Source organism: Plasmodium malariae, assembly GCF_900090045.1.
Source record: "Plasmodium malariae genome assembly, contig: PmUG01_00_11, whole genome shotgun sequence".
Taxonomy (NCBI): Eukaryota; Apicomplexa; class Aconoidasida; order Haemosporida; family Plasmodiidae; genus Plasmodium; species Plasmodium malariae.
Window position 1 is genome coordinate 21,387 of NW_021638282.1, and position 27,695 is coordinate 49,081.

At 17.9% G+C, this 27,695-nt stretch overlaps 6 protein-coding genes across 6 annotated transcripts; all 6 read right to left on the reverse strand.

The window, feature by feature from the left end:
- Positions 1-1,604: 1,604 nt before the first annotated feature.
- Positions 1,605-2,501, reverse strand: PmUG01_00026900 (fam-m protein; the record flags this gene model as incomplete). The annotated part of the gene is made up of 2 exons (XM_029006354.1): positions 1,605-2,282; positions 2,418-2,501. 2 exons carry the CDS (start codon positions 2,499-2,501, stop codon positions 1,605-1,607), a joined length of 762 nt encoding a protein of 253 aa, XP_028858857.1.
- A 3,788-nt stretch (positions 2,502-6,289) lies between these two features.
- PmUG01_00027000 (PIR protein) lies at positions 6,290-7,565 on the reverse strand (the record flags this gene model as incomplete). The annotated part of the gene is made up of 3 exons (XM_029007465.1): positions 6,290-6,433; positions 6,556-7,344; positions 7,509-7,565. The coding sequence occupies 3 exons, from the start codon at positions 7,563-7,565 to the stop codon at positions 6,290-6,292; spliced, it is 990 nt and encodes a 329-aa protein (XP_028858858.1).
- Positions 7,566-12,832: 5,267 nt separating this feature from the next.
- Positions 12,833-13,549, reverse strand: PmUG01_00027100 (Plasmodium exported protein, unknown function; the record flags this gene model as incomplete). Its single annotated transcript, XM_029008474.1, has 2 exons — positions 12,833-13,342; positions 13,463-13,549. 2 exons carry the CDS (start codon positions 13,547-13,549, stop codon positions 12,833-12,835), a joined length of 597 nt encoding a protein of 198 aa, XP_028858859.1.
- A 4,890-nt stretch (positions 13,550-18,439) lies between these two features.
- On the reverse strand, positions 18,440-19,349 carry PmUG01_00027200 (fam-m protein; the record flags this gene model as incomplete). Its single annotated transcript, XM_029008585.1, has 2 exons — positions 18,440-19,138; positions 19,263-19,349. 2 exons carry the CDS (start codon positions 19,347-19,349, stop codon positions 18,440-18,442), a joined length of 786 nt encoding a protein of 261 aa, XP_028858860.1.
- Positions 19,350-22,006: 2,657 nt separating this feature from the next.
- PmUG01_00027300 (fam-m protein) lies at positions 22,007-22,961 on the reverse strand (the record flags this gene model as incomplete). The annotated part of the gene is made up of 2 exons (XM_029008696.1): positions 22,007-22,750; positions 22,878-22,961. The coding sequence occupies 2 exons, from the start codon at positions 22,959-22,961 to the stop codon at positions 22,007-22,009; spliced, it is 828 nt and encodes a 275-aa protein (XP_028858861.1).
- Positions 22,962-24,939: 1,978 nt separating this feature from the next.
- PmUG01_00027400 (Plasmodium exported protein, unknown function) lies at positions 24,940-25,886 on the reverse strand (the record flags this gene model as incomplete). Its single annotated transcript, XM_029008807.1, has 2 exons — positions 24,940-25,677; positions 25,800-25,886. The coding sequence occupies 2 exons, from the start codon at positions 25,884-25,886 to the stop codon at positions 24,940-24,942; spliced, it is 825 nt and encodes a 274-aa protein (XP_028858862.1).
- Between the last annotated feature and the right edge of the window lie 1,809 nt (positions 25,887-27,695).

The window sequence follows — 27,695 nt, forward strand, 5'->3', positions numbered from 1 at the left end:
GGACAAGAAAATAAGTAGATATGATATGCATGTACGGATCTATCCTTATAATGAAATAAAACTAATGTAATAAAATTTGTGCTTTAATAGTGATCTTGTAACAAATTCCAAAAAACATGAGATACAATTTTTAAAAAAATACATAGTAATTATACATGTATAAAATTAAAAATAAATGAAATTCTTAGTAACATAAAAATAATTATTGAAATATGTAACAGGAAATGTTCAATTTTATAGATTATAAAAACAACGTTATTGTTTTATTCTAAAAGCTCCATCAATCATTCACACTAAAAGGTACAATGAATTAAGTTAAATTAGAAAGAAAAATTTAATTAAAAGAAATATTTAAAATGTGAATTATATAATGAACGAGATTAATTAGTGATATTTTCTTAAATTGAAAAAAACATATATTTTTTAATTATAAAATCATTTAACCATTTTCGATGAGGGTGACGTGGGAAATATATCATTTTTTATTGGAATTAAAAGCTTTGTCTTATTCGAAAAATAAATACATATATTTTGTTTTATTTAATGACAACATTTTAACCGACTTACTAATGAATTTAAACAGAGAAATGTTTAAATTAAATTCATGGTAATTTATAATATCTAACAATTATTAAAACGAAAATTATTTCAATAAATGTTCATAAATATTCGATTAATTTTAATTCATCGTTTAATCCTTTAATAATACAAACAAACAAATAAAATATATATCTTATTCATTTAACGACTTTTAGTAACATATATATTTTAGTAATTTTTATAAAATTGAGTTACTGTACATTAATAATAATAGTAAAATTATATATTTTTTTAATTTTTTATTTTATTGAAACGATTAAGTATCTCCAAGTTAGTAAGAACATATAAGTAGCCAATAATTATAAAGTTATGTTTTTTTATGATATAAATTAATTTCACATTTATACAAAAAAAAAAAAATAAAAGTCACTATAATTATTCTTTCAATAAATATGTTTTATTCCATGTTTCTAATGAAATACATTTTATATAATAAATATTAATTATTCTTCTTAGTAATATATATATATATATATATATATATATATATATATATATATATATAAAGTATCAAACTACATAAAATCCCTTTCATAATATATAAAAAAAACATATTTTTCTATTTAAAATCTACAATGTTTTTTCATAAAAACCTAAACAAATAATAATTTCAGACTAGAATGAGATGCAAAATAATAAGAAGAATTACTTTGCAGGAATATAAATTATCACAATTCAAAATAATTATATGAATTGTGGCATTATTTATTAATTTTAATGAACAAACATATTTCTATAGAAATGTATTTTAATATACAATTGTTTATATTGAGTTAAATTAATAATTTAAAATACCTGTTTGAAAACATTAAAAAATTCAAATACACAAGAACATAAAAAATATAACTATTTATATTTTTATATCGAAGAAATCAGATTATACACACCTATTTATAATACGTTTGATATTATATGCATGTTTATTAAGTATATCACTAATAATATCATAGTTTTTCATATTAAAAGCTTCTCTAGATAAAGATATATATTCCCTATTATTTATTTTACTCAGACATTAACTTAATTTTTTCATATTTTTCATTATTCCTTAAAATCTTATAAATTGCAATTATAAGTATAACAGATAATATAACGATAAAAATGCTATAAAGTATAACATAAGGATCCATTTTTAAAAATTCTTTCAACTTACATGTAATATCGTAAAAAAACTTACCTAATGGATTCTCTTTAATTGTTGTCCATTCAACTTTCAAAAATGTTAATCCTGGTGATATTGGTATTCCTATTCCCAGGAATAAAAAAATAAAAAATAGAGTAAAACCAAAACCGTAATTCCTAAATTTTATTTTCTTTAAATCTATATCACAAATTCTCCTCTTTTTTTCAACAAAATCATCAAAATCTTTTTTCTTTATCCATTTTTTTTGAAAATGAAAATGTTTTCCATCAAACATTCCATTATTATAATCTATAATTTCCGTGTAGTATTGCTGCTTATTTAGTAAATTTCCGTTTGATTGTTTGTTTTTACCTTTGGTCAATTTTTTATTATTATATATATTTATATTCTTGCATTTCATATTATTTGATATATCTTCTGTTAAACCTACGGTATTTGAATCCTGATCCTTTTTATATTTTGCTAGTAGTCGATAGCGTATTGCTCCTGATATACTATCGAGATTCCATTTCACATTCAGTGATTTGTTAAACACGATCTAAAAAAAAAGAGAAGAGTAAATATTTGTCACGTATTAGAATACAGAATGAAATGATAAAAAACATCATTAATTAATTTATAAAACTAAGTATATAAATAATCAAATTGTCTTTAAATGGAATAATCATAGTACATCACTGCTAAAATGATATATCGAAGCTAAAATTATAAACGCAGAAAATTTAATGCATAATATTAGCTTAATTATTTGTTCCATGTTATAGACCATTAATATTCTAATATGTTAAGAAAGAAATAAAATAATATTATTGTAATATAATTCAAATTAAGAAGAATACTACATTTGTTTAAAATATTTATTTTTATTATTGCTTCTTAAACAGTTAATATAATGCAAAAAACTAAGTGGAGTTTTACATCTACAAAAAAAAAATTAAAACTTTATATGTATATTATAAAATTTTTAACTTAATATTATCAAAATAAAGAGCAAAATTCATTTATAAAAAAATATTATACATTTATAAATATACAAAATATATAATTTTTTTGATTAAAGTAATGCACTGATAAGATAATTGTTTTTATTATACTTTTTCATAATAATGTAAAAATGAACAAATATGTTTTTTAAATATTTAGAAATATTGAGCTTATATAGAATACATAGAAGGTATATAATATATATATAATACGTTTCTCTACATGTTGCAAAAATAATTACTAATTTTATTTAATCTATCCTATAAATTATTCTAATTTTATTAACATTATAATTAAAATAAAAATGTTATTATTCTTAGAAATATTAGTCTTATAAATAACAAAATAGCTTTAATAATTCATAAAAAAACATTATATATTACGTTAATTATAACACAGTTTAGTTAGTGCTCATTTAAATAACTAATTTATAGACCATAATATAATTAAAAAAAATTATTTAATTTCGAACTAAGTAATTCTTGAAAAAATATATTTTTTAATGGAAAATAATGACTAATTTTTTATTTTTGTAAAATAATTTTTAATAATTATTATTTTTAATTAATTTTAATTTATATGATAATTTGTAAGTGAAATGTTACTTAATTGTTAATATATTTTTTTTAGTTAAATATATGTACTTAGAAGAAATTCAATGAAAAAGAAATAATAATTCTTACACAAAATATCTTAATATCAAAATAACCTTGATTCAGTAATATGTGTGTTTAATTCTTTCATTAATATATATATATATATATATATATCTCGTTAGTTATAAATTTAATTTATGATATATATTTAATTAATATTTACAAAATTAAAATAAATCAACAATTACGAAACTCCTCTAGAAATATCACAAAAGTAGGTATCGTTCAATTTACTTCTGACATATTTTATTATTTAAAATTAATCATATCCCACGTATGATATTACTAAAATTATAAATTACACTAATATATGAGAAATCCTCTTAGCAGTATTATTAATAATTAAATATAACTTATTTATAGTCTTATTTATACTGATTAAAAACACTAATATAATTACATAAACTTTTGCAATATTTAAAACCAACAAAAAAAATAAAATAAAATAAATGAAAGTAAATTTATTAAAATAGCAATTTTAGAATTTAGTATAACTTAAAGAAAATAACTAATAAAACAACATAGAAATAGAATAAATTACGATATGTAATAATATCGTTAAGAAATACGAAGTGTTAATATATAAAATATTAAATAATATATCTCAGAAAATTATTTTATATATATATATTTTTTATTAAAATATTATAGAGTATAGAACAAATTATTTATATCTTATTCATGCATAAATAAATACTTCCCTTTATAAAATATGAAATTTTAACTTTTACTCAACTAATATAAATGAAATTAAGGTGATTTTTTACGAAGTTTACATTCAAAAGAATAAATATTAATATACAAAGGTTTTTATACATTACACACAGTTGCATCTTGTGAATGGCGATAACTATAAAAATATTATATATTTTATATATTATTTAACAATATAATATTAATTTCATAATAATTGTACTATGAAAAATTACTATTATAAAAATAAATAATTAAAAAAAAAAAAAAAATACTTCTAAATTATATATATATTTATTTAATAATTTACAGTTATTTATATAATTGATTGTTTGTAACAATTGTAATATAATTTATTGCACAAATTTACTTTAAACTTAATTTGTATTACCTACAGATATTCATATTATTCAATTTTTCATTAAAGTATTTTTCTTCATATGTTTATCCTTGTTTAATATATATACATTATTATAACAAAGTTATATTATATGCGTGCTGTAATTATATATATTTTAATCATTAATAATTTTATATTTACTCTACATAATTAAACTATTATTATATTTCTCTCCCCAATAAATGCAACAGTGGGATCATTATTTTGTATAAATATTTTTGTTCTATTATACAAGTTATGATGTATTTTATTCATTAAAATTTTATTTTTTTCTTTTTATATTTCATCATTAAATTTAATAGTGCATTCTTTAGACATATATAATATATTTTACTAATATACAATTTACTAATAGAATATATTATACATTTTTAAGAAACAACATAAATATATATATATATATAATACAAGTATATATATACAACACAATATTTTTAACTTCTTTTTATCTAATAAAAGGTACCTTTACGTTTAGTAGATCTTCGTTTTATACCAAATAAAAAATATCATGATAAGATATTTGACAATATACTCATTCGATTCTCCTGTAAAATGATAATAAGCACAATTTTTTTTACAAATAAAAATACTTTAATTCTATTGTTCTATTGAGTTTTATAAAACTTTTCGATGATCAATATTTATTTTGTTCTTGTATAATATTTTCTAAAATGAGAAAATATAATGAATATACAGTATATAGAAAATTTATTTATAAATATAAATATATAATAGAAATTACTTAAATTATAATTATTATTTCTCTGCTTAAATTTTCATTATGCGTATTAAGAGATGATGATACACTTATGTGGCGTATTTAAAAAAAAACGTTGTTTTATGTATTGTTATGCATCTACATAAACTACTTCTAAAATTAAACTTTAAATTGTATATGGCCGAATTTACAATATATATAAGCATTTTCTTTATTGTTTATTATTCACTGCACTACTGGCATATAATATATGATATATTTTTCAGTATGTACTTTTTTAACGCTCTAATAACAATTAATTACATCGAAATGTTTTAATCTATCATTTATACATGTTATCCTAATATTACATTACATTATAACTTCCTTCATATTACTCCATATAAAGAGTATTTAACTTGAATAAACATAATAAATTATAATCTCTATATCAGACTTAATTTTATCTTTGATTTCACATTTGGATTATGAAACCAGTAAGTATTCAAATTTCTAACTTAATTTTTTCATTTTTTTTACTTAAAATGTTCTATATATATTAATAATTCTTTTTATATAGATAATATGCCAAATTGATATCTTATTTTATATTAAATTACAATATTGTGTTCTATAGTTTTATTATAATATATTCTTCTTAGATGATATAATTTCTGAAAGTTTCTTCTTTTACTTTTTTTAATTTTGTCGAATAACTGTATTATGTTCTGTCTCATTATATATATAGATTTATACTTTTTTTATTATATAAGTAATTTATATGGTTTATATCATTCTATAAACGAATATGTTTTTCTAAATTTTCTTGTATTATGAATTTACATTTTTAGATATGTCCTTTTTAGTTTCCTTTAATCTATCCTTATCCCAATGGTTCATAATTTTATCAAATCATTCAACAATAATATTTTTATATTAATGTATTGTATGAATATATTTTTTATTATTACCATGTAATATTTTTCAATATATACTAATTCTTTTAAATATCTGATTTCACAATAATTTTCTAAAATTATTTAGCTTTTAATGCATCATAATGTTCCATGTATAAGTTCAACCAATTTTAAATGTTTATTTTTTTATTATACATTTCATGAAGGATGATAATATATATGATGTCCATCTGTGCGATAACTTTCACTCAAATGTTCTTGCATATATTCTTCATCTTCGTAATTCTGAATTATTTTCTTTTTCAATAAATGTGATTTTAACCATGATTTAAATGTAGTAAACTAATTAAAAATTAAAAATATATGATATATTAAATTTTATTATAATAATAATTAACATTTTATGAAATAAATTATAACTATTAAAATATAGTATTTAATTTTTACATACGATTTGTATTTACTTTATACAAAATGAATGAAAAGAAAAAAATTCCTAAAAGTGGGAAAATAACTGCCATGATAATATTAGAAAATGGAATAGAATCTTTTTGTTCTGAGATTGCAGATGACTCTTTTTCCATACTTATCACAATATGTCCTTCCGTATCAATGATAGTTTCTAAGCCTTTTACTTTACATGATAAAGGGTAGTTTTCATTTATATGAGCCCCTTTAATATAATCAAATACTTTACAATATTTCTTATTTTTTATATTATCACTGTTACAACTATTTTTTGTATTAATATATATTTCATAATTTGCATTAATATAATTGCTCAAATTTTGATTGCATATAAAACTTTTATCATTAAGATATGTCTCAACTGTACTATAATTTGTAGCATAATCGTATACACTTTTCATTTTATCAAAATCCTCTTTCAAATGAGGAAAATTAAATAAATCACATATTTTAACATTTTCAGGCACATTAAAATTTTCTTTTAGCTTAAGAATAATTTCACTAATATCATTATTGACTTTTTTGTCCCTAAATGGTAAATTAAATAAACGATCATATAACCAGAACTTCACAATTGTACATGAATCATGATTGAATTGACCAGTAAATGACAATTTAGCAAAATTTTCGAAAATTCCTGTATAATTCTCACAAAATTCGAAAACACCATCGTAATTATTTAACTCATTGTCTAATTTTCCACATATATCATCGGATATATAGGGCTTATTATTATTTAGTTTATTATAATTAAGTGTATAAGGAAGTGAAATGCCTAAACCATCCTGATAATTGATAAAAAATAAATAATATGTATATATTTATAATAAATAAATCCTTTACTTGAATATAATCTTTTTTTTTATTTCTACGCCCTATATTATATTAAAGTAAAGAGATATGAAAGAATATATTTTAATGAATATACACTTTATCCGACATTATTAACATTTATCGTATTTGATAAAATATATACTATCGGGACAATAATAATATTTAGGGACATTATGTTTTTATGTTTAAACAATTATAACTCACGATATGTGTACTCTTATTTTATTTTAATTCTTATAAATAATAAACTTTTTCTTGAAAAAACATATTACTCAATTTTAAAATATGTAAAAATCATAAAAACATAATTATGAGTTTATATAACGACAATCTTTAATAATAATTGAAAAAATATAATAATATAATATAATTAATAAGCAATACATGTTTATAAAAAATGGTGAAAAAAAATTTTTTTTTAATTTTATTTATATATATATTTTTCAATTCTTGCTACATTTTACTTTTTTAATGTAAGTAGTCTTTTTTATAAACATATACAAAATACATGATTCCAATAGATATATGTATGTATATTCATTCATCATTTAAATTACCTATTTTATTAAAATAAGCCAATTCTTTAACATTATAAAAATGATCTTTATATTAATTTGGCAACTGTTTCTTATGTAAGTATGCGATTTCACTATATTAATTATGTTTATATATAACTTATAATGAGGCATATACAGATGAATATAAAATTAAATTAAAATTGCTTATAAATTAACGTAATTTGCTTATATAAATATCGTTCATATATATTGAAATAACGTAATTAAAAATATTTTTATAATAAGAACTAAAAAAAAGTAACATACAGTCATAACTGTATCATTAAAGTTTTTTTAAGAATAAATGATTACAATGTTCAAAACAATTTCTCAGTATCTCTCCATTTCATCCGTTTATTATACTGAATGATTACTATATTATAATATAACTTTTCAAACATACATATGACTATATGAACAAATATAATATTATGTACATTTCTAATTAATTGTATGCATTTTTATTATGCTCAAATAAGTTAAAAAATAATAGAGTTATTATAGAAGTTATAATATATAAAAATGATTATTAGTCCCCTATATAAGGAAACTAACAAATATATATCTTATATATACATTTTATGGATTTGTTTTTTTTTTTAAATAATTTTATTACTTTTTTCCCTTATAAACTTTAAAATGATGAATAATATGAACTTTTCATAAGAAATATAAATAAGTTGTATTTTTCAATGTTAACGTTCTTAAGTTCCAAAATGTAAAGAAAATATCAAAAAACATTTAATTAAGTATACTAAATAGTATCTCATTACACTTATATTATTTAAAATTATATTATGTATATCCCATATTTTAATATATATCCTTGACATTAAATGCTCTATACTATTCTTTAATAATTCTAGTATATCATTCAGAAAGAATAATCGATATTAAAAATAATTACTTATAATATAATTCTAATATTTATGCTATTATTTATTTTTATTAAAAATATATAAATTTATATTGATATTTTTTTTATCAATTTATTCTTTTTTTTTCTTATAATGTATATAATCATATTTTTTTATGTCACTATTAATATTGAATTTACTTAACAAGCATATAATTCAAAGCAATATTAATGATTCAATTTGTTTATATATATATATATATTTCCTCTATCCTTTATTTATAAAAAAATTCATTCTCTTCAATATATCAACAATTTCTTTACTAATTAATATTCACATCATTTGAAATATTTAAGGTTCATTGATATTTTTAAAAATAATATTATTTTTTAATACGTTATTATCTCATTATAACAGCTTATTTTTAAATAAATTCTAAATTATATATATGTTCTTTAAAATTATATAACATTGCTATTAATAATTTAAAGATAAATTTATTATTTGAAAATTAAAGTAATATATATCATTAACGTATATACTCATATAAATCATATATTACTCCACAAAATTTGTCTCATGTTATAAGGATGTTTATAAATATATATATATATATATATAAATGAGATTAAAGCTTCGAACAAAAAAATTATTATATAATAATTTACTGTTATATTTTGATTTCATTTTTTCAGTTATATTAAATAAAAACACTTTTTATTCTTAAAATTATATTTATAAGTTTATCGATATACAATAAAGAATAATGATTCCACTTTATTTTCGTATAACCCAAAACGAATAATAAGTTTTTACTATATTAAATTAAAAAATTAGCCTTTTAAATTAAAAAAATTATGATTTCACAAATATTATATCCATATTCAGTATAAAAACATAAATAAATTTTTAAAAATGTATATGTATTCCCATATATATTAAAAATAGAATAGAGATTGGTTTTATATTTTTTATTGTAGTATAATTATATATATATTATCACTAATAATTTACTAAACCGTTAATATGTAGTTACATAAATTAAAACAAAATATATTAAAGGATTACATAATTAAATATAGTGTATTTAAATAATTCAAAATTAATATATATATTAATGAAAAGATGATTTATTCTTAGAATAAATAATAATATTATTCAATGAATTATGCATATTTAGAAATTAACAAATTACGAAAAAAAAGAAAAAATATGGCATAATTATTATACTTAAAAACATATATATATTAAAAATAATATTAGTGTATTAAAGTTATTTGTATTATCCTATAAACAAATCGTAAGATAAATGATTATAAAAAGTAAAATTAATAAATTCATATAATATATTATATATTATTAATTGATTAATTAGTATATTAAAATATTTGAGTTAGAATAATATTTTTAATTCAGTGATCTCATTTAATAAAGTCTCTTACTTCTTATATTATATAGATCTCATTATATTAAACATTTCTTTACAACTACCATAGTTAGTGTGAAGATGTACTTATATTTATTTTCATATATATTAATATCTGTAATACATCATAATTTATCATGTACATTATAGTTTATTTAATTATGATAATGATTATATTATTTCTATACATATACATAATACTCCATATGACTTTAAATAGGAATTTTCTTTATTTACTATATTAAACAACAAGAATTATGCAAATATAAACAATACACGAAATTTACGTTTCTTTTATTTTACGTTTTTTTCATTATCGTTATAAAAATTCTTCATTATATATTAAGTTATCACTTGATGTTACATTTACTATGTTATATTATAAGCAATCTATATATTATTTATGTAATTTACTAATTTATGCCTTGTCAAAGGTTTCCTTTTTATATAAACTTCTTCTTTATAGTTGGAAATAAGTTATCTTTGGCATTGAGCTCACTTAATGCAAGCTTTAAAAATAAATTAATTTTTTTTATTCTATGCCATTATTAAAAGTATCCTAAAAATTAAATTCTAATTAGTATGCATTATTCTGCTAATTTATGTTTTCTTTCTCGATTGGTTTATAAATTCGGATATTTGTTAATCTATATTATCCACAACTGTTTACTTTTACTTATTCCAGAAAATATGAGATAAAAGCGCAAAATAATACTCAGAAAAAAAAAAATGTACTCTCAAATTTTCAATATCTATATTATACCAATTTCTATTAAAATTTAAAATACAAATTGTTATACACTATTAATAATTTGAATGGAATTATTATTGATAATATCAAAAATAAATAATGCTAAAACTATTAATAGTAACATAACAATTCTTATTAATATGGTAAATGATCTATATTTCCTTTTGCTTAATGCTAATTTTTTTTTTTCATTTATTAGGATATAATATAGTGATATGATTTCTATAGTCCTTCTAAAAATCTTTATATTTCTCAAATATACGTTATTATATGTATCAGAATAACGTAAGTGAATCGTATATAGTTTAACCCTCCAATATTAGTTAATATATTTTTTATTACTACAAAGTATTCTCTAATAAAAATCTGTAAAGGTATTCCTAAGGAAATAATACCTTTTAATGATTTCAAAATTCATAAATTTTAATATATTTTATATTGTTTTTGTTATATATGTTTTATAATATTTATGTATATATATCAAATTTTAGTAAAATATTAATATATCTTATTTAGCTATTTTTATATATTCATCCTTGATCTTATAGACAGTTTTACAAATATTACTTTCTTCATATATATTATAAAAATGAAAGCTTACTTCTAAATAATTTAAATATTTCATGTCAGATATAAAATGATAAAAAAAAAAAACACCCAGGATAGCATCTAAATAAACGAAACTTTCATAATTATATGGTTATATAGTTCTGCCTGTAAATTTTTTTATTTAGAAAATAAAAGTATAACGCAATACTAAAAATTAAAATAAAAATTATGGTAACAAAATAATGAAATAATGTTTTTACGAATTATTTTTTGTTTTTTTCCAAGAATAATGAAATATTCAAATAATACAATTTTTTTTTTATTATTACTCAAAATAAAAATATAGAATTTTTTTCTATGTGAATAAAATATCATACCTTTATAAAAACAAAATTAAGCTCAATAATAAAATTATATATGTTTTTAACTCTTTATTTAATTCTAAGTGCCTAGAATACCAAACTTAGTACACTATTATTAATATTTCATATTTAAAAAGATTATTATTTTATTATATATTTATAATATCACATTTATTTCGTATAAACAAAGAAAAGTAAACATACATTAGATGTTTTTTTACAAAAACTACATTTTATAACGTATTTTTCATAAAACATAATATATAAATATTAAAGTTTTTTTAAGTATATATATATATATGCTTATATAATATAATACATTCACCTTTTTTCAACAAATGCAGAACAAGACACATTCATTTTTAATTTTCTATGAATAATACTTTATTTTATTTACTCAAATAATAATCTATTATGGATTTACAAAAATATAAAAAAAAAAAAATAAAATAAGATAAATAAAATATAATGGAAGAGTGCATAAACAAAATCATATAAATTGTGCCTTTATATATATTAATTTTAGGGATCATACACATAATTTTCAAAATATTTTTGAATAATAGAGAAATATATATATTAACTATAATACTTTGTTAAACCGAAAACGTCTTTAATGTACTAAGTAGAAAACATTAAAACATTCAAATTAAGAAAAAAAATTAAAGTGTATATTTACACTGTTAAAGATCAAAATGACTAGACGTGTGCATATGGATTTATTAGATATAAGAGATTATAGATATGTTTTTTATTTGGTTATAGAGCATAACAATTTATAGAAACTTACAGTTATAAATAGTTATTTTTCATTCAGGATATGCCGTATTATGCATTTTAAACTTTATATGTTTTATCTTTCCATATTTTACAATTTCTTTGTGGAGATAAAGCATTATTATAATAGCTATAAGCACGAATATAGAACATAATAAAATCATTCCTTCAAACAAATCCATTTAAAAGTATCTGTTACCTTAGAAAGATTATATAATATTGAAGCAGCTCCTATTATTCCAGGTATTAAAAAACAGATAGTAGCAGCACATATAACACATTTGTTAACTTTTATATCATTTTTTAAAAACAAAAAATCAGCTTTCATAAAATACCTAACTTTATTTTTATAATATATTTTGTCTAACACTCTTTTTTCAAAATGTGAATTTCCTTTATTGTATACAGAAGAATTACTTTTTTTAGTCCGTCCATAATGATTTGCACTATTTAATGAGCATTGAATTGTTTTTTTATTTTTGTCTTTTTCTACTGTAGAATTGTTAGAAATACCAGATTTTGCGTAATCTTCTATAGTTTCTATATTTCTTTCTAGCCATGTAATATTTGGATCCTTTGCTTGCTTATGTTTTGATAGTAATCGACAAATTCTTATATCATTTGTTCCATTAATATTGATTTTTCCATCCAAATATTTATTGAAGGTACACTAAAAAATCAAATATTCAATTTTCAAAAGAATAAATAATTTTACAGTGAATCAAGTATTAATAAAAATAAAACAAAACGACACGAATAATAGAAATATACCTAAATAAAATCATCATACCATATCATGATTAAAATAATATATCCAACTTAAAACTATATACGAACAAATCATAATAAAAAGGGGTAACTTAATTTTCTGTTCCATTATATAAATCTTTAAATTTTAAATGTATTTAATATTAAAAAAATTAACAATTATATAATATGCACTTAATGGCATAGGAAGCATTATTTATTTTATAAAATTTTCTACGTTTTTATATGAACTCAATAAAATGGAAATATCTATAATTCATTTTACAGCACAATCGAAGAATAATATTAAAAATGAATTATACCATTTATATACAAATAGTATTTGCAAAAAACTAACTTTAATGAAAATAATATAATTTTAATTTATTCATAAATATCTAATTTAACGTAGTAGAGCAATTAAATAATTTTAGATTTAATACAATTAAAAAATATATATATATATATATATGATTTCTCAATATTTTTATATATAGCATTAATAGAGCATACATAATATACGAAATCTAGATATTATGTTGTACTTTATACTAAGAAAACAATGAATAATTTTAATGGTGTTTTTCTATTAATAATACTGATATTATTAATATTAAATTATGGAAAATGTTCTTACATATGATAAAATATTATAACTATATCATAATAATAATGATACAGGAAAAAAAATATTTTTTACAAAGTTTTTTCTTATGTCAATTAAAACATTCCTTTAATTGAAATGTAAATATTTGAACTGTTTCATAGTCTATAATATATTTAAAAAAATCAAATATGAGCATGCTAACTTATCTAAGAAAAAATATATATTTTAATGGTAAATTATGAAGGTATTTTTATTTTTGTATTATAACTTTTGAGACTTATAATTTTAATAATGTATAATCTGTACAATTCTTACCGTATGAATATTTTTAAACTTATTCAATTTTTTTTTATTTTTTTAATCATATATATATATTGAAGAAATATCAATATAAAAAGTAAAAAAAATTCATAATATATAATAAGTAACTTGTTTTAAAGTTTAATATTCTTATAAAAAAAAAATTTTAATTGTATTTTTTTATATTTATAATGGTAGTATATATTTTTCTACATGAGAGTAACTTAATATATATAAAATAAATAAACTGTTTTTTTGTTATTCTTTTATGTCTAATAACATTTTACTTTTAAATTATTATAATTATTCGAAATTAATTAATTAAACAAATAATTCTTTTACAAATTAATAAATTCATTTTTTATAAGAAAAACTATATTAAATTTTTTATAATTAAAACATAATTACTATAATGACTATTATGTAGTAAGTAAAATTAAATAGGTATATAGTTAATACAAATATTTTCCAATATAATTCAATTACATACAATTATATGAATAACATAAAATATTAATCCATAGATCATCTACATATTTAAGATTCACTAACTAATAAATAGATATATTTCTGTTGTATTAATTCATACTTATATTAATATTTTCGTATAATATTAAAAATATTAATTTTTGTTTTTAGATAAAATTTTGTACTATTAAATCAAATAACAAAGTTAAATATAATATTTCATTAGTCTTATATATACGAATATTTACTTAAGTATCAAAATTAAAAACATACATTTTTTATTAATTATAGTATAAGTATATTATATTTAACACGAAAGTAAAAAATACAAAGGAAAAATCCTAACGAAACTCGTAACGCCTTATATATATTATTTTGCAAAATAAATTTAATTCACCTAAGACTGTCAATTGCAATAATGCAGTGTTATTTTTTTTTTTTTCATAATTTCATTCCTCATATATTGAGAATTAGTATGTAACTATTATGCATAATTTATTTTATGAATGCATAATTATATAACGAGAGAATTACCATAAAAACTAAAATAATAAAATATAATTTTTTCTTTATTACTAAATCTTTTTTTCTATTCACAAATTTATTTCATATAATATTTATACATATTTTTTTAAAACATAAAATATATAGTACATATTAGAAAAATTAAATCTGGTTAATAACAATATTTACTACAAAAATTCTTATGGACTATAGAAAAATAATCCCATTTAAAATGATTAAAAACTCATGTAGTATGGCAATGTATCTTTGAACAAATTGATAAACGAATTTTATAAAAAGTATATTAGATAAAATATAATAAATAATTAAAACAAAATTTACAAAAAACATAAAAAAAATATTTAATAAATTAAATTAATGGTATATAATAAGTTCTTTTAAAGTCCTAAAAACTAAATACGCAATATATATGTTAAACAGAATTACATGATTTATATTAGTTTATCAATTATATGAAATTTTCTATATATATCAATGATAAATAAAATTTTATTTACTCCAAGATTTTGATATTTAATTGAATGTTTAATATATCTTTTAATATTTTTCAATAGATTTATTTATAAGTTCTTTCTTTTTATTTTACACATAATTTTTCTGTAACTATAAGATTAAAATTTATTTTTAATATTGTAAAATTAAATAATGAAAATTTTTTCATATAATAATTACTTATAGAACACCTTTTTTAAATTTATCTCTAATTATGATACTTAACAATAGTAACATATAATTTTTTAAGGTTAAGTTTTAATTTCTACATATAATTCTTCCTATTTCACGTTGCTCCTTTTTTTTTTTTTTGATAAAAATAATTGTATTCATATTTTTAATAATGAACATTTTTTAATATATTTTTTTATTTATATATATAACATAATCCTCTAATAAATAATATATATTAATAAAACCGTTAATTAATATCTTTCGTACTCAAATTTATTTAAGTATATGTATAATAAAAGTCCCATATTATATAGAGTTCATATTATTCATTAATTTCATCTTATATATATATAAAAGCAGTGTTCTTCAAATGGAATATTATTTTACCAAAAAAATACGATAAAATAAGAATAAATAAGTATTAACAAGAATCCAAAACATCTTCATATGTATGATAACAAAATCATTAATCTTAATTCTATATTTATCTTTTTTAATAAAAATGAACAAATATTAAAATTATTATTTTATGAGTTACATCGATACTACATTTTGAGAAATATTTATGGGAACTATTTTATTTGCTAATTCACTTATTCTAAATTTAATTATTATATCTATGAATGCAAATTTTTTTTATATTAATTATAACCGTAATATATTTCTTATATTTGAAGCTTTAACAAATCAATAAATGAATTTATTAAACTATTTCTTGAGTATAATTAAAATAAATAAAAATATTTTAACAATATATTACGACAACACATGGTGTATTAAAGCCATTAATTATTAATAAATATTAAAATAAAATATATCTTTTTATATAAAAGAAATAATAATGCAGTGTGAAAAAATTATAGTAATTTAAAAAAATATATTAAAACAAAAATTTAAATAATATTATTATTAAAAAATATAAAAAACTGTACATACAAATAAATATAAGAATTAAAAAAAAAAAAGGAATACATTTTAATTATATTCCTTTTTTTATTATTTTTTTTTAATTATGCATATATAATAGAGTTGTTTATTTACCCCAATTGTGTACTATTTTTAATATCTTTAAAATTTATTTTTTCATATTCTGTATAACACTGATGAAATGAAGCTCATTTTACTTTATAAACTACTATAATTCTCCTCCATTTCTAATAACTACGAGTATGTTTATGGTTCTCCTTAATAGTTGTAACGTATTTAATTAAGTAATATTATACTTATATCATTTTTCCTTTTCCTATTTTTACCTATATATGATCCAATTGGATTAAACTAATATACAAATGAAAGGAGTAAACATATATAAAATTATTATTTTTAAATTATAACATTTTAAGAATAATGAATTATAAATGATAACTTAAAATATATTCATAATATAAAATGGAATATAGCATTTTCTTTACAATAAATCGAAAATAACAAAATTGTTCCCATTAAGAAACCAATTACAGTGACTATACCGATAATATTCGTTATTACAAAAAAGAAAGAAAAGGTATTTCTATTCATTATATATTAATTTATTATAACACTTAATCGGATGGTTTAATCCTATAAAGAATTTAAAAATATATATATACATATAAACATATATTTTCAATATAATATATATTCAGTTAATTTATTCTGAATTAAATTAATTCCAAATTAAGTAAACTTAAGATATAATTATTTGAATCAACTTCTTATTTAACTGTAATAGTTTAGAATTCTGGTAGTATTAAACCATTATATGTATTCAATATTTAATAAGAATACTATTTTATTATATGTTTATAATTTCCTTTTTACATTTTTCAAAAAAAAAAAAGAACATCAACTAATAATTTTTATACCACAAATATGCTTTTTTATTCATTACCAATAAAAATTATTTTATAGAATTATAATTAAGTTCGATTTAAATGAAAAAAAAAAATATATATGTACATATATATATATACAAAAAAATATATTTATATTCATTAATTAAATAAAAAAGAAGACACACATATATATTTAATTTAAAACTAATTATACATTTTTATGGTTGTGTCAACAATGGATATCTTTAGACATGAATATAAAAAAACAGAATTCGTCAATTTTTAGTTCAAACATAAATTTTAGTTATTCTATTAAATTATATATATTATATGTTATGTTTAAAATGAACATATATATTTTACATAAAAATATTTTTAAATACATTTCTTAAAATATAATATGTAGATAAATTGAAACAATACATTAAAATATCTCTTGAACAAATTTAAAGCATTATAATTCATATAAAATTTAAGAATTTTTTTTTTTTTTATTGATACATATCAAAAAGATCAAGTATATATATCTTTATTCGTAAAATTTATGTAATTTCAATATGTTTATAAAGTACATGCTTAAATATATTCCATTTAAAACTTCACATTAAATAATTTTCTACATATATCATATTATTATATATTATCCATAATTCTCCTTCCTCAACTTAAGTTTCTTATATTTTTCATTATTTATAAAGATTTTAGGAACCAGTAATGCAATTACAAGGCCTAACAAAACTAGAGAAATAACATATGATATAAGAAAGGAATTATCTAATATAACATCTGAAAGTACTCTGCTTATTGGAGCTCCCCAGTCCTTTATAGACGGAAGCCCCAGTGTACTCGTCCAGAATGTTCCTATATTATTGAAAACCTCTGTAAACTGTATTGTTGGTAATCCTATTCCGAACAACAGAAAAACAAAAAATATAGCAAAAACTAATCTATATCCTGTATATTTTAATTTTCGTAAGGCCATATATCTTGCTCCCCTATCTTTTTTAACAAAATTGTCATAATTTTTTTTATCGATCCATTTTTTTTCATAATGGAAATGTTTTCCATCAAACATTGCATTATCATAATCTGTGACTTCTGCATAGAATTTTGTCTTATTTAACGAACTTCTATTGAACGGTTTCTTTTTTTCTTTGATACCTTTTTCATTATTAGATATATCTTGTGGAGGGAGCTTCCCATTATTCGGTATCTCTTCTTTTAAATCTATAATACTTGAATTCTCATTTTGTACACATTTTGCTAGTAATCGATAACTTCTTATAGAGAATTTTTTACAATGACTGTAATTTTTATCCAGTAACTTATTATACGTACTCTGAAAAAACAAGGCATATATTATTTAAAATAATAAAACAATTTATGGTAAAAAAAAAATATTACTAAAAATAAAAAACACAAAGTATAAATAGTTCAAATATCCTTGAATAGTATTATCATACCTCAACACAGATAAAATTACTTATCCACGTTAAAAGGATCAAAGTAGCAATTTCTAAAAATATGAGTGACTTAATTTTTTGTTCCATGATGTACATATAAAATATTATAATATATTTACTGAGAAAAAAATCAATAATAATGTAATGTTCTTCCAGTGAACAGATGTATTTTTATTTTTTTAACATTTTTTTCAATAAGAACTTAATAATAGATATATAACTATAATATATTTTATATTATAGAAAAAGAAAAAATATCTTTATAAATATATTATTAATTTTTTATAATAATATTATTTATAAAAAACTAAATTTTATTATAGTATTATTATTTAGATTCAATCATATATATTCAAAATATATATTTTAGTAATTTAATATAGTACCTTAAATAAATAATTTTTATATTCTCTTCAAAAGAAAATAAATAAAAAAATATATATTTGTCGTAAAATTCTAAAATATACATTTTATTCAAAATGTAGAACGTATATAATATAAATAATACATTGTACTTTGCTATAAGTGAATAAATGATAATTTTGAAAAAGTTTTCCTATTAAAAACTCAAAATTAATAAAAACTAATTTTTGGAAAAGCCCTTTATTATTTTTGAAAAATAATAGTTAATATAATAATATTATTATTAAATAATAAAAAATATAAGATGTAAAACTTCTATTATGTTTAATTCTAAAACCTGAACTTTTTGTGTTATATTATATATTAAAAAAGGATTATTACGTACGACTTAACGTAAAAAAAAATATATTTTTCAAAGACAAATTAAAATTTTTTTTTTTTTTCACTTTAATTTTTAGAATATTCTAATTTTTAAATAAGATTAATATATACAGTTATTTCTAAACAAAAAATATTCATATGTATCTAATTAAATTTTTTATGTTTTATGTTTTAAACGTTTATATATATTTAGAAGAAATATTAATACAGTAAAAAAAAAAAATGTATTGTCACAAAAGAATTATTCCATATGTTTTTGTATATACTCACTAATTAAATGGAATATATATTTTAATAAATTATGGTAAGAGATATTATTGAAAAAAAATTATATAAAATAATATTTATAGTTAATTTTTTTTGTTAAAATTATTACTATCAATATTTTCAATTTCACCATTCGACAATATCCTTATGTGTTAATCTCAATATATGTAGGTCATAAGTATACATTTAATATGAAAAAAATATGCATGCATTTTTTTAATTCAACAAAGAATACTTTTTGATTTGTATAAAAAAGAGATAAATAAAATATATATTAATATAATAATAAATTTTCATTTTAATCTACAAAAAATAAATTTAATAAAAGAAATTTATTGGCAAAAATGTTCCGTGGGAAAACTTATTTATTAATTTTAAATAAATAATATTCATTAAAAAAAAAATTGTAACATTTTAATATATATTTTATAAAAATATAACTGAAAACCAAAAAGAGCATCATTTATTTATAAATTATGTTTAATTAGTCATTTCTTTTTTTTTTTTATTTTTAAATTTTATATTTTATTTTAAAGAAATTTCTAATATCAATAAAAATTACATATATTATTATGCATCTTCAAATTATATTAAATGTTAATGCATTTTTAGACAATAATAAAAAATATAACATTTATATAAATATTAATCTACATATAATTATATAAATGCATTACAGAATGCATTTATTTTCATTACAGATGATGTAAATTTTTATTTTATTTATATATAACACTTATTAAAAATTTTGATATTATGATAAAAACAAAGACAAATAAAAAATGTCATATAAGAATATTATCTACAAATAAATGATTATGATTTATCCTTTAATTTAATTATATAATCATGTAAAAAACAAAAAGTATATGTACTACATTTATTTATAAATTTTCTATATATTATATATTTAATTAAATCATATAGTATTGAATTAACACTTCAATAAAGCACAATAATAATATCATATATAATTTTAACCATTTTTTTAATTGTTAATGCTCATAAATTCTACGTTATTATGCAATAATAAATACTCTTATATTTAATAAAGTTATTATGTTGTTATATTTTTATATTTCTTCTTTTAAAACACGAAGAAAGTAACTAAATTTTTATTAAGAAATGCTTTACAATAAATATGTTTTATAATGATTTTCTCATAAAATTTATCTTATAGAATAAATATGAAGTTATATATATATATTAATGCAATGAAACAGACTTACATCGTTCCATTAAAGAAAAAACTAGATACATTTATTCTTAATGTATAAATACTAATACAATGTTTTTCTAGTTGTTCGAAGAAGAATAACATTAAACTTGAGCACGCTAAAAAATAAAAGGTACAATGCTCTATATTTAATAAATAATTTATCACAATAATACCTATAATTTGTGTAAAATTCCCTGAGATATATACATTTTAACGCATACACATAAGTTTTTTATGAGAAACTGTTTTAAAAACAATATTGTATGTATGATTTCAAAATATTCAATTTAGCTAAAATAGTATATTAGAATACAAATTAAAAAAAAATTAAAACATTTAAATTTACAAAAAACTAAGAACATATATTTTACTGATATCCATTAAAAAGACTAGGTACACGGAGTTTAATTTATAAAATATAATCAATTTTGGCTATGTTTATTATTTACATCATTACAGAAACTACTTTGGTTACTTCAATTTGAATCATTCTTTAAAGAAATAAACATATTCTTTAATATTCTTTTAATTTTTCCATGAACTTAATTTTTTCATATTTCATAACTTTTTTATAGTAATAAACGATACTTAACATAAGTACGACAAATATTATTAATATAGGAATACAATATTTTATAATAGTTGGAACTCTTATTACTTCTCTGAACATCGAATCTTTTAAGCCTAATGGAGCTTTTAATGATCCACTTACTTCAGGAAAATAACCACTATAACCCGTACTTAAAGTCAACAACCCCAATGCACTTAACAGCTCTTTACCATAAACATTATAAATGGATAAATCTATTAAGGGTACCACTAAAATCAGTATGAATAATAATAAAACTAAAGAAAAACGTAATCTTCTCTTTTTAAACTTTATTTTATTGTATGTTTTATCGCTAATTCTGTTGTTTTTTTCAAGATATTCAGCATTATCAAGTTCTTTGAATATTTTATTTTCAAAATAGGAATATTTTTTTGTTCCAAAGATACAAGATTTATTTTTCAGAGCTTCTTCTTTGACTCCATCATCATTTAATGAATCTCTATTTGATTGTTTCTTTTTTCCTATGGTCTCTCTTTCATTGTTAGAAAAATATTTTCTTATGCACATTCCACTATTTGATATTCCTTCTTTTAGTTCAACAATATTTGAATTCTTATCATGCTTATATTTTGCTAGTAATCTATATGTTCTTGCATTTAATTTTCCGTTAAGTCTGTAGATCTCACAAAAGGATTTGTTAAACGTACTCTAATAAAATAATGTAAATATTTGTTATTTAAAAGAGTAAATAATTTCATTACAAAAAAGTGTATTGTTAAAAGTAAAGCACTAAATATATGAATAATACAAATATATGTAATTAATATTATCATACCAAATCACTTTGAAAATAGTACATCCAAGTTATAATAAAGGCTACAAATTTAATAAAAAACAATAACCTATTTTTTCGTTCCATGATATATAACCTTAATATTGTCAGATATTTAGATGAAAAAATACTAATTAGAACATTATATACGTTCAGTGATTAATTGCGCTATATTTATTTTTTTAATTAGTATTACGTATTCATGAAATAGACGCTAAATATATATAACTATAGAGCATTTTATATTACAGACAAAATAAAATAACTCTAATAGAATTATATAGTATTAATGCAATATATAAAAAATAAACTTTTAAAAAAATAATATAATTTTAATTCATTTATATATATTTAAAATGTATTAATTAATTATTTATTATAGTAGAGCAATTATATAATACTTTATTAGTATGTTTTAAAATAAGATATAAAAAATATATGATTTCTTTATATATAGAAGAATTAAACATATTTTACAACATATATGGTATAGACTACAGATATAATCCTTTTTCCTATAATTCAAGAGATACTTAATAATTTCAAAAGTCTTATCCATTTAATATTTCTAATTCATATACTTAATAGTCTGAAAAATGTCATTGTTATTTTTAAATAATATTTATTATTATAGAAATATAATAATAGTAATTACAAAGAAAGAAATCTTTAATTTTAAGTACTTTTTGTCTTATATCTGTTATAAAACATGTTTTAAATTGCGATTAAGAAAAAACCTTATATTTCGATCTATAATATATTTAAAGAAACAAATTCATTGTATATTACCTAATTTATCGAGACATAGATACTACAAATGTATATAAAACTTATTTTTTTACATTTGTACCTTAAATTATATGTTTTTAATATATAGGTTAAAATTATATCATTATTCCTAAATTATATATTTCTAAAATATATCTACTTAACCTTTTAGAGTTTCCTTTTTTAAATATATATATTTATATGAACAAATATTAATGAAGTAAGAAAGACGAAAAAAAAAAATGAAAATTTGAAAAAACATAAATTTTGAGAAATAGTTCTATAAATAAAAATATCAGAAACAAATTTGCTTATTTAATAATATTTGTAATAAAATAAATTTACAGATAAAAATAATATATAGTTTATAATTTTACAATAAGGTATAAGAAGGAATAAAATTATGAGTTCCTAAGATATATGAATTAATAATTTATAATTTACCAAATTTTGAACTTATATATTATATTTTACAATCATACATTATCAAGAATATACTTTACATCGGATTTATAATCAACCGTAATCAATGTACATATAAATATTATTTTCCTAAAAACGAATATAAGTAAAAAAAAAATTTTTTTTCATATATTTATATTATTATATATTGGAAATCTCAAACAGATAATTATAAATATAATTTATGCACATGAAATTATTGTAATCATCATAAATAAAAATTTTTACAATTGTTCTATTTATAAAATATTATAATTCCTTGAAAAGAATTAAGAAATAAAAAAAAAAAAAAAAAATTGTATATCGGTACAACAAAATATGTACTATTTAATTTTAAAAAATACAAAACAATTTATATTTATATTTTTTTAACATAATACTAATAGTATACTTATTAAATTAAAACACCACATAATCATTATACTAAAATGCACAAAATATAAGAAGCAGAACTGTTTATAGTTAAAATAGATATTAAGTTACGTCTTCAATAAAATTACATACGAATTATGCAATTATAAATTAAACTTAAGAAACAGACGTATATATTTTTTAAGAATCTACTTAATAACAAAAACATAAATATTTTAATCTATAATATTTCATTTATATGAAAATATACTATAAAATATACAATGAGAAAAAGTTGAATATTTTAATTCATAAAAAAAATAAATAGCATATTTTTTTACTGTAACATATAAAGTAGGTAAGGTATGTAAAATATATTTATAATATATAAATAATTATGAGTGTGTTTCCTAAATATATCATTAATGATATTATATATATTATTTTATATTGAAGGCTTCTTTACAAAAACACGTATATCTTATTATTCATAGAACGTTTCTTTAAACTTAATTTTTTGATTTTTTATAGAATTTTTATAGTAATAAACAACCACTAATAAAATTATTATAGCTAATATCAAGAAAGGCACACAATATAAAAGAATACTCAATGTCGTTTCTATTGCAATAAAACTCTTAGCACTTAGTTGAAACCATGTTGCTATAAGCCCACTTACTTTAATATCACCGCCAGTTAAACACGAACCTGATATAGGAGTACGCGTTGATAATAATCCCATTGCCCCCAATAACCCATTTTTGGGTCCCCAATATGTTAATGATGAATCTAGTACAGGTATCATTAATACAAACAAAAAAACTAATAAAAGGAAACTAAGTCGTAATCTGTATTTTTTATTTTTTAATTTTCTGTAAGTCTCATCATTATTTATTCTGATCTTTTTCAAAAAACACATTTTATCAAGTGCATTCAAAAAATTCTTTTCTATATGGGAATGCGTTGTATTAAATATCTTTTTATTATATTTCATAGGTTTCTTCGACCATCCATTATTAGTTAATGAACTTTTACATAAATATGAAATTTTATTTTTGTTACTTTTTTCATTCGTTTTCTTAATACAATATGGTATCTCTTCCTTTGACACTCCAATTTTAAAAAATATTTCCTTTCCATTGTGTCCTAGTAATCGATAATTTCTAACATATAATATTCTATCAAAATTTTCTATTGCACCCAAAAACTTGTTTAAATTATTCTAAAAAAACAAAGTGAATATATGTTATTTAAAAGAACAAATAATCTCAGTCTAATAGAGATAATAAAAATAAAAGCAAAAAACACTAATTAAAAAATTATAATAAAAAAATTTTATTATACTGTATCATTATAAAAAAGACACAACCGAGTTAAATAAATAAACGTAATAATTTTAATAAAAAAGAGTAATTTAATTTTTTGTTCCATGTTATATTTCCTTAATATTGTAATATATACATTAAACCAAAAAAATAATCATTAATATAATACCCTTGTAATAATAACAGTTACTAAGTTTATTTTTTTTTATTTTTCTTTTGTTATTTTTTTATAAAAACGTAATAAAATGTATATTACTATGGTACATTTTTGCAATACAGAAAAAAAAAAAAAAAAAAAAATACATTTAGAAAGCTATTATAAAATTTTATAAGATTATTTTTAAAAATTTAAATTTATTAAAAATTATATTATTTTAATTTATTCACATATGTACAAAATGTATAAGTTAATTATTTCACTTAGAAGAGGCATTGAATAAATTTTTCTTTTAAACAAATTTAAAAAAATAAAAATATGAGTTTTCTTAATATTTAGAAATATTGATTTCATTTATCATATATAACCTATAGAATATAGATATTATACTGTTATATATAATAAGAGAACAATAACTAATTTCATTAAGTTTTCTATATAATAATTCTAAATGTATACCATTATAATTATAAAAATAAGCTTATTATTGTTAAAAAATATATTTTGTTCTAAAAATATAATAATAGTAATAATAAACGATAAAAAAAGCGTTATTACAAAGAGTTATAATACATAAACTATAATATTTTCCTAAATTGATACTTAACTAAATATATTCTGCTATAGACTATAATTTATTTAGAGAATATAACTTATAAAGTACTGTTTAACCTATGAATAAATATATATTTTAAAAAAAATAAAAAACATTTTTTTTTTGTATAAATTTTTAAAAATTTAATTTTTTATTGTGTTTATTTTATACATTTATTTTTAAATTATGTAATTTTTAATTAGTCTAACTTTTTTTTTTTTTTTTTTAATTTTATAAATATATTGAGAACAAATATTAATACAAAAAGAAAAAAAAAAAAAAATAGGCATAAAAATAAAATTAATTTTGATATATTATATGCTTATACATCAATTTAATAATATTTCAAATTAAATAATTTTTTAAATAAAAATTATACACAAGTTATATCACATTCATAGGAGAATAAGTGAGATAAACTATAAAATTTACTAAAACATGTGCTTTAGTAATTTTTTTATTGACAGTTTTAAAGCTAATAATTTAGTTTTTATTTGTTGTTTAACCCTTTCATAATATGAGGTACATAATTTGAAAATCTAATGTAAACAATTAACATATATAAATAGTTTTTTGTTAAAAATATATTTATGAGAATAGATATGTTGTATTCAGATTATTCTGAAATTTATATACCATAAAGGACATACAGATAGTTATAAATATAACATATGTACAAATTATTATGGCAATTAAGTAACACAATAATATTACATTTTATTCTATAATATAACTCTTTTAAAGAAGTAATTAACGAATTATAAATTAGATAAAACAATTAAATATTTAATACTATTTTTAAATTGCAAAAAAAAAAATTTATAAAAATTAACATAATGTTTTTATTGTTTTAATCTATTTACAGTGTTGTGACATTTTCAGAGATTTTTATTTAGTTATCAGTTGTTCTTATGATAATTTGATCGTTTCATTTGTTTACTCAAAGTAAATATTTCCTGTAAAATAAACTTTAACTCAATTTAAGAATTTTTAATAATACATATATATGACCATTAAAAAAATGTACTATATTTATAAAAAAATCTTATAAAACATTTGCTTATATAAGGGATTTGTCAATCTTATAAAAGTTCATTAATTCTTAACCTACATTTTAATATTTTTCCTTATTAAATACGTATATAATTGTCTGATTAACTTTA